This window comes from Macrosteles quadrilineatus, unplaced genomic scaffold (assembly GCF_028750875.1).
Source record: "Macrosteles quadrilineatus isolate MER2022 unplaced genomic scaffold, UCM_ALF_1.0 Scaffold_4__1_contigs__length_99947679, whole genome shotgun sequence".
NCBI classification, from domain to species: Eukaryota; Metazoa; Arthropoda; class Insecta; order Hemiptera; family Cicadellidae; genus Macrosteles; species Macrosteles quadrilineatus.
The window spans coordinates 28,452,772-28,469,336 of NW_026542597.1; the positions used below are offsets into that span (position 1 = coordinate 28,452,772).

Below are 16,565 nucleotides of genomic sequence, written 5' to 3' on the forward strand. Positions count from 1 at the left end.
ACAGACATGGTATGGATAAACAAATTATGTAACTGTCCCAAAAGTAAGCAAGATTTAACATTGCTTAAATTGAACTGTTCAAGCTATAATGTTAATGCTATTACTATAGGATTCGGGCAAGTAACGTATTTGTTTATTTTTATGATCCATACTGGTTCCGTTCAAGTATTCGTGATCCCACCAGTTTACAACACATCCATTTGCTTAGGGAAACTAGACTTAGCTTCAGGATATAAGTAGCATACTTTTTGAAAGGTCCCCTCAGCATTCAGAAAACCCCAAATTCCACTGCTAAAGTCGCAGGAAAGACAGACACAACTTATAAACGATACGGATTTATTTACACTTTACAGAGAGACTACATCTGGTCGTCGCGGTAGTGCACAGTGCTCTTGCACTTGTAGTTGTGGGGGTGGGAGTGGGGGAGGGCCTTGAGAGAGTTGTTAGCTTCTCTCCTGGAACTTAGGAACGTTGTCGAGGTGTTGAACCGATGCAGCACCGAGTGGTCGTGGTTGCTACGGTAACGGTTGGGGAAGATGTGGAGCACGGTTGAGAAGCCGGCTCTAAACCTGCAACCAGCAACCATGTCAAGCCCAAGTCATTAGCCAAGAGTCCGTCGTCTTTTCCACGGAGAGTCTGAGAACGGCGCGGAACCCTGTCCTGAACCTGTAACAGAAGCATCGTCAGTGACCCCGGAGTCGATGAGCTGGCTACTGGTGAAGATGTGTGGGCTGAAGACGACATTTGAAGATGGTGATTGGCACTACTGGAAATGACATCTAAAATGGTGATTGAAGATACTACTGAAAATGAACAGATGAAGGATTTATGGAAAACTACAATATAAATGCTGCTGCTATGTGAAACAGAACAAAAATTATGTGATGATGCGCCACTGAAAACATGATAAACTACTGAGAAAACTTAAATGATATATTAAGATTATGATGGTCAATTGTATTTTCAAATAAATAGCCTCCATGTGTTTGTATCTATCTGTATTTATCTTTTATCTGTATGTTTCCATTTTGGCGTGGTACGGGTCTTGTAATACCTACAACAACTCTCAGTTGGTTCTGTTCGTAACAAGTGACAGTTGATTAGCCACACATACTGATATAAATCTTAGATTATTTTTGGTGTGACCATGCGGACTCTAGCAACTACATGATCATCTGCTTTCCTATATGTTATCAGAAAGCAAGTTTGTGTGATTTTTAGGCTTTGAAAATAATAATATAATGATTCATCAGGTTTATATTGTAGGTACTTTAAGCCTAAACATTAATAAAAAAAAACAGTTGTTATAGTTTTAGCGAATTTCCCTATAGGGAAGTAGCTATTACCGTATGTCTCATGGTAAGACTTAGGCCCGGGTCCGTTTTACTTTTTCATTTTGATGTCCCCAGAGGCCAAAAACACCACTCGTTCAAATTTTTATATATGTATATATATATATATATATATATATATATATATATAGGCTATATATATATATATGTGTCCGTGAACACGATAACTTGAGTAATTTTTATCCGATTTTGATGAAATTTGGTTTGAAGGTGTAAGGCGGGATAAACTTGAATGAGTTCACGATCCAGCATGATCGGACCATGGGAACAGGGTTTTATGGGGTAAAAATTGGTTTTTCTCACTTTTGACCCTCAAAACACAAAATTTCCCAATTTTTCTCTAAACCTCCTTAAAGAGCTTAAAAAAACAAACAATTCAGTATATCAAAGTGTTTTTGTACGGTTATTGGTTACGGAGAAAACTAAAAAAAAAAAATGGTAAATTTAAAATTCCCATGTTATTCTTATGGAGAATATTGTAAAATGTTGTAGTTTGCTTGTTTATGGATATCTTTTGATCAAACTTGGCAAATATATTCATTTTATACTAAGCAATAATTATTTTACTTAAAACACACACTTTATTAGTTTCCTTGTAGCAGCAAACCTAGGTACTCGTTAAACCTAATGTTATTTAAATAGATCAATTGAAAATCAATTCAGCCAAATGGAAATTCGCTTAGGCGTCAGGTTTGCTGCGGCGGGGGTATTTTTTTTTAAACACTTTTAATTCACTTGTCCATGCAGTGGTGTTTTTAAATAGTGGGAAGCTGGTATAATACAACGGTATTTTACAGCGTAGTATAGACTATCTTACCTCGAGTTCATCCAGCAGTATATAACTGGGTTGTAGCATGAATGAGACATGGCCAACCAATGGAAGGCGAACCATAGGAAAGGTAGACCACTCCACGAACCAATAACATCTGGGTTGCTCTCCCAGACTAACTAAACACAATCAGAAACAACTGATCAGAACTTGGAGTTAAAATGCAGTAGTGAAACAATTATTGATAATCTACTACCTTTTAATATTGATTCATTGTATGTATTTCACATAATAAAAAAAAAACTATGTTGGTTAAACACATTCCATCAAACTAGGCTTAGTGGGTGGGGGCACGATCCTAGAGTTTAGAGCCTAGATTGGTGTTTGGTGGGATTCTAACCCGGGGTTCAGGGACCGTAGTCCCTCGCCCTACCACTAGTACATACTCTACAGGTAAGATTAAAGATTAACTTTCAAGGATTTACTCTTGGAATTTATGCTCTAAATTTTACTCAAACCCTTTCTTTTTGAAAATGAAAAATAACAGGATAAAATATATTCATATTGAATAAAAATATGATTTATAACTTGGTTTTTGTATTCGTTTCATGTGCTTTGACTGTAGTGAAACTGTTTAATTTAGAAGTATGTATGCGGTATCTACCTTAATATAGTTTGGAATAATGTAACAGAAGAGATATCAGATACAAACATATTCATAATCTTGATAATTATAACTCTATTAGTGTTTATTAGTTACTTATATGCATATGTTACACTCAAACTCCGAATTCGGACAATGAGCACACACATGATAGCCAATGGCATATTTCTGATTAAGATGCAGGTTGGTTAAGATATTGTGTAACAAATTATATTTTAAAATGAAATACTGTTAAATTCAGTACGTTCAAAATAAGTTTTTTAAACTATTAAAAAAAGAGTGGTCTTGAAAAGATAGGACGAGTGCAAAGATTTTGAGATTACATCAAATGATTAGTCTATAAAACATTATTTCAGATCTAGGTTTTTAAAAGTTTAACTTTAAAATTTCATTTTCATTGTAATTCTATAAAACTTTACATGATAATATTCATATTCATATCCTTTTATTTTAACAAACTATATTCATGTAACCACAGTACGCTCACTCACTCTATTTTGAGCCATTTAAATGCATTTTATAATTTTTGGGTTATTGTAATATGATAAGACCAAGAAGGTGTAATAGTATAACATAACACGTGTATAAAGTTAACTGATACAAAACAGTTCACAAAGTATATCAACACAACACTATTGAAAGACACAAGTGGTCAAAATAAGAATAACACGCCTTCACAAAATTGACTAATTGGGTCCTTACTAGATTCTTTTTACGATCTACATTTTTTAAGGTAGGCTACATCTCAAATCTATTTCACTTTTTCAATGGTTCCAAAATCATGAAATTATTTTTTCTATTGACCAATCAAATTTAATCTATCTGATATTATAAGAATACTTTAAAGATCAGGTTTTATATCATATTGAAGTTATTTACTATGTCAGGCCTATATACAAACGTATAGTAATATCCTAAGTACTTACATTCAAGACATTTAAGGGGAGCCAACAGATAGTGAACACAACCACTACAGTCACCATCATTTTTATCATCTGGAAAATGAATTGCGTATAAAAATGATTTTATATGACACTAGTTCATTTACAAACACATCTTTGTAATTTTCAAATATATAATGTAAAAGATCTAGTAGATTTGTTGTAGTTATAATAACAAATTACAGATCATAGTAATATGATTTTAAAAAAATGAAGGTTTTTATTCATGAAAAAAGAAACTATAAGTTTGAAAAAAAAACATAGTGACTTTATGAAGAATATACTGCATGTGACAAATATATGGCTACAATGGATAATGTAACAATGTGTATTAAATAATTGAGAAGCATCGATTTTAGTTATTTTGAGGTATGAATACAAGTAAACCATTAACTTAGGACTAAATCTAGCTAAGTATCATTGAAACCTATAGATGTTAAAGTACTAAATAATTCATAAGGTTTTATGGAATTTTATACAATAACCTTACTGAAAAAAAGGTTGACTGCCTCTATTAACCTTGCATTTGCCCTTCGACATAGGAACAAAGCAAAGAGTGAGCCGGTACATTACAAGGGTGAAATGTACTGATAAAAAGTAGTAGTGACCAGGATCCGAACCCACGACTTTGCTGCCTTAAGGTCCCAAGTCCGTGACGTTACTGACTGAGCACCGACTAACCAAAAAGTAAAGTACTCTTTAATACTTTACTTTACAGCATTCATTAAAAACAACTCTTAATAATGCAAGTATTACGACTCTATTTGTAAAGTAAGTTACATTCAAGAAAGTAATTGAATTAGAAACTGTTGGCCATAAACTGTATCTAAAACCAAGATAATTGAAATCATTAACATGTATAAGTAGAAGTATTACCACAATCCAAATAATACCTATAAACCATACATTCAGTGTTAAAAACACGATCAGCATTCGTGTTTTGCTCTAACTTCTATTCTTTCATTCCACATCTGGCATCATACGCACTTCTCAATACTTTAAACACGTTCAAAGCAAAGTGAGTTTTGTTGCCTATAACTCATTTATTACCCTCTTCTTCAGTTGGTAACTCAGTTAACCAAATCAAATTTATGAAGGCCTCAAACAAGGGAAGGAATAATATTTTCCAGCGCTGAGCTCTAAAAGTCACTTCAACGCCTAACAAAGCTGTTGCGCTATGTAAACAGTTGTAAAGTTGATTTTGCAATCAAGATGTTTCGGTACCTAATCTTTCTCGTAACATTTAGCTCTAACACTTCCTAGAAAGTTTTACAAACTGTTTGTGAATCTGTAAACTGAAATGCAGTTGTTCTTTTGACAAACGATTTACAAACTTGTATTTTTATTTTTGCTCTCTATGAATATTATACAATTCGATATTGTTTAGATTAACTCATTTTTTACTTGACTCTGTATACATCTTTATAACTAAACTCATAATTTTTTTATTACTTATCATCATGGACCCCTAGTTTTACAATAAACTATGTGCTGCGACTTTGAATCTAGAATTGTTGTATCTGCGGAGCAAACTAATGTAAAATAATTGTAAATTATTCGATCATTTTAGAATATTATCAAACTTTTTATTTCACCCCAAATGATTTCACTTTTGTTAATTTATTCGGCGTTGATTGTATATTTTCCATTAGATTAAACATGTAAAACATTACGAACGGGCAAATGCAAGGTTTAAAGAGGCTTCTGCCTAAAGAAAAATAGCTTAGGCGTTACCATTCCAAAATTTGTTTTTAAGAACTGCCCATAATTTTATTTAATAGCTTGGAAACCATTGTATATTTTTTTTACCTTTCGTTTGGACCTCGCCATCCTCTGGTCCCTGCAGTTCTCGGCCTCTCCCGGCGGCCGCTTGCCCCACACTACTACTGCTATACTGGAGTATGTCAGGACTAGAACCAGCAGCGGGATGACATACTGTAGAACCAGTAGAGTCATGCTGTAGAGCGTGCGGTGCTCTATACTGCCCCACTCCTCCTGACATAGTCCTCTGGAACGATAAAAGTAAGCTTTGAGTAACATTTACACAAAGTGGTTTTTGTTTCTTTGAGAACATCATGTCTTTTTTATTTGGTGCAGTGTAATAGTGTAAGGTAGAAAAATGAGCACAATAGATGTAAGAACGTCTCATGAAAACATATTAGTATTTATCAACAGTTAACTACTGTAGTATCATCACATGAAAGACGGAAAGAGTACATTGCGATCCGAGGTTTAGGGATCAAGCCCAAATGGTGAATTATTTGTTTTCAATATTTTTCTTCCTTCTATTCGACTACTGAAAAATAATCGAGGCTTAGTAGAATTGATAAATTTTAATATAAAAAAAAGATGAAATTAAAAAAAAATAATGTTATTTTATCAACATCACGATATTAGGCTTTGTCATCAACTATATTTTGTTTTCTACCTAGAAATTATCTTTTAAGAAATATAAAATGTATTTTACATTAGATGAAAGTTAAGCTTGCCAAACATTGATACAATAGGGCAATAGCACTATAAATAAATAAATAAATAAATAAAAATGCCTTTATTTAGCAAGCGTTCCTCAGTAAATACTGCTTTACAGGATAGTTCTTGTCAATTTAATATACAACAATGGCAATAAACAACATCTTAATATAATTTCAAATCGTTATAATACCTTTCTACAGATGTATGCCGAGCAGAATTTCTAAAAAAATTATAAATTATCAATAAACTATCTTTAAACATAAATTGATTTTACAACTTTGCTAATGCTGCTTTATAAATCTTCACGCAGTTACAGTTTTGACTGATTTGTCTTGTATGTTTTTAATGGCTTTATTTTAACAAAAGTGGTTGGTGGCGTCTTTTAGTCGTGCATTTGCCGGTATATTCAGACTTTAGGACTGTGCTTGGAATATATCCAGCACAGCAAGGGTTGAGCTGCATGAAGGTTGAACTGTACTGATAGAGTATAGCAACAAATACCAATATAGCAGCAATCTGAACCTACCCACTGCGTCACACTACCGACTGAGCCACCAACTCACCAAAAGTAAAGTAACTATTATAATAGAAACATTAATACAAATTTAGCTTTATGGCTGTATAATCTATGCAATCTACCAGCCATTTATTGCTCACTTACTTATCACACAGTTGGTGCCAGTGGCTAGGATGGACTATCCGTGACACCAGTGGTATAGGCAGAGCCGTCAGTAGCGCCACCAGCCACACTATGAGTATAATGACTTTAGCTTGACGTTTGCCCATGCGGGGTTTGAGTGGCCACATGATAGCCATGAAGCGGTCTATGCTGATCGCCACCAACGTATAGGCGCTCACCTGCTCAGTAATACACCACAATGAGAAATGTCTTACTGAATGTGACATTAGTAACAACATAATAGTGACAAAACAGTTTGGGTTTTCCGTTCATTACATGTTACTACAGTAACATAGCCCCAAAAAAGACAGAAGGCAGTGTTTGGATGATCAGTCGCAGGTTAACTCTATGACCTTATCCGTCTAAAGCAGAGAGCCTAATGAAACAATCTTTACATGTAATTTAAAAAAAATATTTAATTATTCGTTTTAGTAGCTACTCAATCTCCAAGTGGAAAAAGGTCTCACATAAATTAGTGTATGAAAATTTGTTTAGTGCACAAGTACGTCAACCACATTGCTCCTTAGCCATACATTAGTCATTAGCGATAATCATCATGCAGATATTCAACTAGTTTAGTTAGCAGACACGATGCAGCTAACTTTGATAAACTAGTGCATCTCAGCCTTGTGTTTAGTGTTCCGTTCAGACGTAAGCTAAGCAGACATTTATTCCGCTGTATTTGACATTCCTGGCAAGAAACCAAACTCTGGATATCTCTAAACGTTTGAGTAACAGGTGATGTTTGTCTTCCAAGCATTTCTCTTCAATAAGCACTGAGCTTACGTCAACATAAAATAATTTTGACGATACAGTTAACTGTATGTATTTAAAAAGGCTATTTTCTTGAACACCCAATTCCACATATTTTTGTAAAACTATGTTGCAGCTTGTTTAATAATAAATAGTAAAACATTCATGATTATCCAACACACCCTTACATGTCCTAAAATGAAAGTGAGTCAAAAAAACTAAAGTTTAATATCCATACAGAAGTCCGAGTGAGGGGGTGCCTTATGCTTTTTTCGGCCCTAATTCTAAAACCACAACATACAAAAATTAACTAACATTTTGTGAACTAGTTTGTCACCACGACATTTTGTACAACATCCTATGCTTATAATATTTTTGGTTTCAAAGTATGGAGAAAATCAACCAGATTCAATAACCCATTTAATCCAACAACCCTTCCTCTTCGGTTGCTAAATTGACCACTGATTGAGTTAGGGCTAGTAAACCGCTAACCGTTGGACAGCATTTTCGTTCATAAGCCGGTGATAAATTTTTCAATATTTAGTCATAATTACAAACGCATAACCCATTATTTTATTATTGCTACGTTCTTTTACATTTCTAATTTAATGTTGATAGACTGTATGTAACAGTACTTGTAAATAGATTTTTATTGGTAAAACCAGTGATTTACAAATTTATATAAACAATTATGTAAAATCATAACGTTAGCTTGTATGAACCACATTAGTAAAAAAAATATTTATACCTAATGAATTAAACGATAGTTAATCAAATGACCCAAATAAATACTCCGTATTAAAATAACTTACAAACACAGAGATCGCCTGGGAGTAGCTGACCGTACTGCACATCGTTCTCCCAAACGGCCAATACTGCAGCAGCAGAGTGGTGACAAAGGTGAACGGGACGCAGAACACAGTCATGAGAATATCACCGACAGCGAGGTTGACGATGAAGAGGTTGGTGACCGTTCTCATCCGGGGGGAGGAATGTACGACGTAGCAGACCAGCCCGTTGCCCAGCAGGGCGATGAGGAAGATGGCGCAGTACATGACGTACACGAGAGTGTGGAAGTAGACTGAGTCGAGAACTCCCCCAGAGGGAGACACATCGCAGTTGAGTGTGAGGCTGAGGTTGTAGTCGAGAGTACAGCTGAGGTTGTCGTACACCGAGGTGCACATGAGAGAGTCGTTGCAGGCCTCGACATCGCTGAGGACTCCGTCACACATGTTGTCTCCTGGCTACGTCATGACCGGTGGTTCAGAGAAATGACATATTCTGTAACATGAAAATCAGTTGTTACTGAGGTTGTAGTCGAGAGTACAGCTGAGGTTGTACACCGAGGTGCACATGAGAGAGTCGTTGCAGGCCTCGACATCGCTAAAGGACTCCGTCACACATGTTGTCTCCTGGCTACGTCATGACCGGTGGTTCAGAGAAATGACATATTCTGTAACATGAAAATCAGTTGTTACTGAGGTTGTAGTCGAGAGTACAGCTGAGGTTGTACACCGAGGTGCACATGAGAGAGTCGTTGCAGGCCTCGACATCGCTGAGGACTCCGTCACACATGTTGTCTCCTGGCTACGTCATGACCGGTGGTTCAGAGGAATGACATATTCTGTAACATGAAAATTAGTTGTTACTGAGGTTGTAGTCGAGAGCACAGCTGAGGTTGTCGTACACCGAGGTGCACATGAGAGAGACGTTGTAGGCCTCGACATCGCTGAGGACTCCGTCACACATGTTGTCTCCTGGCTACGTCATGACCGGTGGTTCAGAGGAATGACATATTCTGTAACATAAATCGATTGATATTTGGGTTGTAGTCGAGAGTACAGCTGAGGTTGTGGATTATAACGATATAGAATATTTTCTGCTCCGTATGACCCCCATCAAAACCATTTGCAAACAGAGACAAGAGCGTCTCGTAAAAAAGAACTTTACAAGACGGTGAGAAAACTAAAATACCCCCGCCGCAGCAAACCTGCCGACTAAGCGAATTTCCATTTGTCTGAATTGATTTTCAGTTAAATATATTTTAATAACATTAGGTTTAACGAGTACCTAGGTTTGCTGCTACAAGGAAACTAATAAAGTGTGTTTTTGAGTAAAATATTGATAGCTTAGTACAAAATAAATAAATTTGCCAAGTTTGATCAAAATATATCCATAAACAAGCAAACTACAACTTTTGACAATATTCTCCATAAGAATAACATGGGAATTTTAAATTTACATTTTTTTTTAATTTTCTCCGTTACTAATAATTGAACAAAAATACTTTTATATACTAAATTATTTGTTTTTTTAAGCTCTTTAAAAAGGTGTAAAGAGAAATCAGGAAATTTTGTGTTTTGAGGGTCAAAAGTGAGAAAAACCAATTTTTACCCCATAAAACCCCCCGTAAAGCCCTGTTCCCATGGTCCGATCGTGCTGGTTCACGAACTCATTCAAGTTTATCCCGCTTTACACCTTTAAACCAAATTTCATCAAAATCGGACAAAAATTACTCAAGTTATCGCGTTCACGGACTTATATATATAAGTCTATATATATATATATCTAATATATAAAATTCTCGTGTCACAGTGTTTGTCTGCAAACTCCTCCGGAACGACTTCACCGATCGTTATGAAATTTGGTGTGTAAATTCTGTAGGTATGCGAATCGGACGTAAACTATTTCCCGTTTCAAAATTCTTAAAAGGGCTCCGCCCCAGTGGCTCTGGAGTTTTCCATGTTAACCTTATGAGAAATGGAATTAATGAATCTTAACAGCTGTTTCAATTAAACAAGTTGGTTCTGTTCTATGATGTTCAATAGCATTAAAGTTACAAGGATTACCAACAGGGTGCAGCACTATTATTTCTTTTACATTTATGACAACAGCTAATTTGCAACCAAAAGGTGAGTGAGCGTAGCGAACGAACTTCAACCTGGAGGTGAGTTAGCGTAGCGAACGAGCTAACCTGAAGGCATGTGAGCGCAGCGAACGAGCTCCAACCTAAAGGTGAGTGAGCGTAGCGAACGAGCTCCAATCCAAAGGTGAGTGAGCGTAGCGAACGAACTTCAACCTGGAGGCGAGTTAGCGTAGCGAACGAGCTAACCTGAAGGCAAGTGAGCGCAGCGAACAAGCTCCAACCTTAAGGTGAGTGAGCGTAGCGAACGAGCTCCAACCCAAAGGTGAGTGAGCGTAGCGAACGAACTTCAACCAGGACGTGATTGAGCGATGCGAACGAGATCATCTTGAAAATTAAACGTGACGGTACTTTCTTTCCATCGGTCTGTCTTAGGGGAAACCTATAACTTAGGCGATACGAAGTTCGCCGGGTCAGCTAGTATATATATATATATATATATACATATATAAAAATTTGAACGAATGGTGTTTTTGGCCTCTGGGGACATCCAAATGAAAAAGTAAATCGGTCCCGGGTCTAGGTTTTACCGTGCCACCTACGGTAATAGCTACTTCCCTATAGGGAAATTCGCTAAAAAACCTAAGAGCAAATGAAAAGATTGTTCAACAACGCAATAGAGTTAGAATATAGTTGAAGAGTGCATGCTATTGTTGAGTATATTTAAATTTTCATTAATTACCTTCTAAATGATTCGATTAGTGTTTTGGTTTTTTAAGAAGAACCTGTTTACATAATCATGATGTGTTATTGTTGAAATGGTACTTTTATTAATTAATCTTGGTTCGTATAAACCTTCCTTGTCCCATATAAATTGTGTAAGTCAAGAACAAGACGTTATAACTATTACAATTTTATATTTGACCCTTTCAAATAAACATTTTCACTCACTTAAACAATATCTTTTTACTTAGCATACAATTTAGCCAACTTACTCTTATCGTTGTCGGGTATTTTTCCAACACTGGTCCCATGGTTCAGAGTGAAAATCCATCACTTTAGATTCTGTACCCTGTAAAAAACACATTGATGGGTCATTATATAGTTGAAACTCAACTTTTATGCAAGTTATATAGATTAAAGTCTTTCTAAAAATGAAACGATTTATGTAGCGTTAGTAAAATTTGGGGTCACCTGACTCTCAAAACTTGAGCTAGACTTGTACCGATTGTTTCATAATGAGTGTTACTTAAACTTCATGTTTTCGATGCAGTGTACGATACACAATGAAGAACTATTCAAAGTCAGAGGTCGCTAACCCAGAAGGCTGCCAACACAGCTGCACCGCAACGAAGTTCTTTGCTAATAAGCTGAACGTAAGCTATTACTACTGAGTGTTGAGATACGTCGGTGTGAACGCTCTGTAACCGTCAGCTCTGCCAGACATCATCCATTCAGCTGGACCAGCGCCAACCAAAGACATGATCGTTGCATTACAGCTCTCTATCGATCTTTCCTAATGGAACTGTGTACAATAGAAATCACTCTCGAGTTTTGACCAAGATAGAAACTGTGTCAAGAAACTTTCTCATACAAGGCATTCGCATTTAGACGCAAGTGACGCTAACGGACATCGCTCCCTCCCAGAGTAATATAAACATTTGTGTTCATCCATGGAAATCTATTAGGTTTAAAGACACTTTTTAAAAAATATACCTTTGAACAGGCACGAAGCGAAGATAAATCTTTCAAATACCTACTGAAAATTATACCTACAATTAAAATGCAGTTTTCAAATACACCCTAAAACAATATACATAAAAAAACTAAATTCTAAAACTAAATCTTTGAACTAATATTTTAGTTACGGTATTGGAAATAACCGGTCCCTTCATCCATTCTTACACTAAATATTCTAATTCAGATGCTTAACTTACTATTTATTGAAAAAATATTGAAACGACTTGCTTGTCATTTCACAAGGAACATTTTGACATATATGCATTTCCTTTGGAGAAATTGGTATTACACATTTAGTGAAAATCATATGGTAGATGAGATCTAAATGATCAATTAGACAATTAGAGACGGGCAGCAAAGGGTCAGTAGCAGTTTGGCATTAGGTTTGGCTAAGTTGGCTCCACTGATTCATTTGTACTCAGCAATTGATTGCCACAGACTAATGACTATTGTAATTACTTTGTTGTCTTAATTCATGGTAATTAGTGACACAGAACTAAATAAAGTTCTGGATCTGGTAAATTTAGTATTTTTTAACTTAACGCAATAGTTTGACTGTTTTATGTTGCTACTTTTTATTCCCATCGCCTTTTAAGAAAGTCCTGTTAAATGTTTAGTGAACATTAGATGATAGATGAGATCTAAAATTGGGAAAGAGTTTATGAAACAAAATTGTTGGTTAACATTTCACCTTTGGGAGAACTTTTTAACATGTTAGATTGTCAAATTTAAGGTTAGTACTATACAATATAATAGAAGAAAGCATAGATTCCATGTTTGATGGATACAAATTTTTAAAACTGTCCCTAAGCTGTTAATTATACAGCTATGTATAGTATACTTAATCAGGTTTTTTTATATAATTGTTGACTGGTTATGTAATTTAATTTTTTTTTTAATTTACGGTTTAAGCTTTGCTATATTACTCTGTTTTTTCATAAATCCTCTGAGTGTTTTAAATCCTTGTAAATGTGAACTCTTGGTCAAGACCTCCAAAGGTGGTAAATCCAATTTCAAGGGACCAATTCAATTTTCGGAATATGATTGGCATAGGATATGTCCTAAACAAGGTTTGCAAATATAAAGCATGTTATATAAGTCTATATGTAAAAGACTTAATAAATATAACATAGTACAAGAATTGCTTAATTCCTTTGGTTGATAGTATTTATGACTTTTATAACTCGTGTACATAACTCGTGTATATTGAATAATACTTCAATATTCATTCCTTTTATGCAGTAATAATACGCAAGACTATAAACAAACATAAATGATTGAAGATTTGCAAAACCTTACGTCTGCGAACAGACAGAAGACTAAAATAGAAACCATCTTCTCTAGATATACAGCCACAATCATCTTGCTCATTTATCATCTATAACGGTCGGTTTTTATTTTGTAACAGCTTAACAAATTTAATGTACCCCTCTTAAGAAATCTATTAATCTTTCACGTTTAATATCTACTATTTATTAATCATAAATGTTATTACAATTTCGGGTCCTAAAGGATTTAGATATTTCTCTTCCACTAAATTATTAGTCTTTAGAAACTAATTATTATGAAAATTATTAAACCCTTAACTACTCTGCCACATTAATCCTTGAAGGGGGTATATAATGGTTGATAAACTACCTAAATATTCGTCTGTTAGTTTAATCTATAGCTTTAGCTGAGTATGTGTATTCATAGAAAAAAATATTTGAAACTATTCCATAAAGCCTAGCATTTGCTTGAGGCTGATGTTAGAGCGAGTTATCTCATTGAATAGAGTTAGTGACCAAAAGTAATTGTGGAGCTTAACATTTAAAAACAGTTTACGAAACCACTTACACTATTTTCGGGAGGCTAAAGCCCTACTTGAAATGCAGTTTTTAAATTTCTATAATTAACATCATTTACAGCCTGCAGTAACCAAGTAGTTTATATATGCACAATGATTTAATTCCAAATAATGTTTCTTTTATGATTTCATTTTTACTCAGGTAGAAAGTTGTAAAATTGAATAATAGAAAATATTAAAATGTACATTTTTGTATACTTTATGGTTATTCTACTACTTTTATATATTAACGTATTTTTGTAGTTTATCCTTTTGGAAATTTAACATTGTATTTATTTATTCATGCTTCAACTTTACATTTGATGATAGTTGGCTATAGCCCGAAACAGTTTTACACTTTTAGGCTAGGCCTTGAATGTCTAGAATTATCACCTAGTTAAAATCCTTCGGTGATTAATAGAATTTGAACGCGACCTTGGAGACTACGCTCCCGCTTTCGACAACTATACAAACTCCCAGAACTTAATAGTACATGAGTAGACCAATGAATTATAACTGTGACATAAACCACGTTGAAGACTAGTGTACAAGACATTGTTTACTCTAGCAACAGTTGTGGCAAAGTGAACGACCAACAGCTGATTTTAGTGGTCAGCTGGCAGCCAAAAATAAATCCAGACGCCAGATTTAAAAACAGTTCTCAATTTTAGCGTGCATCACCTGCTAAACTAAATAACCGGTGACATTTCGTATTCTTGTCCGTTTTACCTAAACTCGTGTTGTTACTGTTTGTTTGAATCCAAGTTTTGCTCAATGGTTATTTCTATTTTAATTGTTATGCCAAGTAGAGTAGACGCATCTCTTTGTATAATACGAAGAGAGATTTGATGTTTCAATTTATGTCCGGTCACGTTTGAGTGCACTGATGTCGACTAAATCTTTTTTTCTTTTTCAGAGAAAACTTATCGTGTATTCACTCAATAATAAATCTATTATTTATATTGACTCGCAAATCTATAAACCCATATGACACCTTTTATTTCTATAGGTGTTAAATTTAGTTAAATAAAATGTAATAAACATATAGACATGCTGTCTACAAAAAAAGACACAAACTTTGATCATTTATCTTCGGTGAAACTATAAAAATGACAAATCTCTGAGAGATTATGGCCAATCCAAGGTAACTGTGTGAATTTAGCCATTATATTCACCAATTTTGAGAAAATCTTACTACTTTAAAAATATGTTGGTGATTTTGCACTAGCAGATTCTATTAGGAATGTTTATTATTTAGGGCCAACATGTTTTTCCTTTCATCATCACCAAGAGTGTGTTTGTTCATACGCATTGTGCTGCACATAATTGTTAACATAATAATCTCTTACGATCAAACTATGATACATAGAAAGAGTAAGTATCAACATGTTTGATTCTCACAGCTTATTACCAGTTATCATCATATCTAATAGCTTAAATTTAATCAGAATTTTGTTAATAAGAACAATCACCCAGTAATCTTAATGATAAAAAGAAAACTACGGGAACAACATGAAAGCTCTTAAAAGAAAACCTAATGCTAGATAAACTATTGGGATTAATTTGGCCACATTGTACAATCTATTGTTATTTTTTAATATTATCATCTTATTCTACAACATATTGAACCCAAGGAAGGTTATTGGTCGTGACGAGCGCTGGTGAGTTATTACAGGCGACAATTTGTACAAAGTGACAGCCCGAGAGGATTTGTCATCAGATCTTTACAGTTATGTATGGTTTAAGAAGCAATACAGTTAATTTGGAACTTAGGTTTCATTATCATTCTAGTTACAGCTCCACAGAATTATAATTATTTAGAGTTTATACCGCTAAGGGGAAAAAAATTACAAAATTTACCATAATTATTGTAGCCCCTCATATCTAAGAAGGTTGACGCAAACCGATTTCAAATATCACAAAAGGTTCAAAAGTTAAGGGTGGTGCGAGTTACTTTTCAGCCACCCTGTAATTTAATAAAGTTTGATTTTAATATTTAAAATTCACCCTTGTTTAGAAACACTACAGATTAAATTCACATAATTCAAATTTTATAAAAGTAACAGCCTATGTTTATTTCATGAGAAAGATTTGTGAATTTCAAATCTGCAAAGACGTCTCTTAAATATTTATCTAAACGAAGGTTAACATTTGAGAGCGTTCACTCATAAACACTCTCAGGCAGATGCTTCAAGTTTTAAAGCAATTATCTCGCGAGAAAGCCTTTAAAAATGTCAGCCATGTGTGCAAGATTATTTTAACCAAGGCAACCTCTGAAAAGCCTTTAATATCAAAATGTCTGTGCATTTTACTTTCACACTAACTTATATTCATCTACTATTTTAAGGGGATATCGTATTTTACTGTACTTAAGATTTCTCTGTTTAAATGTTTATATGATTTAGATCAAACCATATAATTAAAACGGTTAACAATCTATTCGATAGTTTTCAGCCTATTTTTATACATGTGATTCCATCACCATCACTTCAGGTTTTTGTTTT

At 34.5% G+C, this 16,565-nt stretch overlaps 1 protein-coding gene across 2 annotated transcripts; it reads right to left on the reverse strand.

Moving 5' to 3' along the window:
* Positions 1 to 335: 335 nt before the first annotated feature.
* On the reverse strand, positions 336 to 8,908 carry LOC128992066 (RYamide receptor-like). 2 transcript variants are annotated; one of them, XM_054415455.1, is made up of 6 exons: positions 8,446 to 8,908; positions 6,863 to 7,059; positions 5,536 to 5,734; positions 3,712 to 3,780; positions 2,170 to 2,300; positions 336 to 569 (listed from the first exon to the last, which is right to left on the reverse strand). In XM_054415455.1, exons 1-6 carry the CDS (start codon positions 8,863 to 8,865, stop codon positions 359 to 361), a joined length of 1,227 nt encoding a protein of 408 aa, XP_054271430.1. In that variant the 5' UTR covers positions 8,866 to 8,908; the 3' UTR covers positions 336 to 358. The 2 variants fall into 2 exon arrangements, with proteins under 2 accessions (XP_054271430.1, XP_054271432.1); XM_054415457.1 differs by having other exon boundaries at positions 436 to 666.
* Positions 8,909 to 16,565: the final 7,657 nt, after the last annotated feature.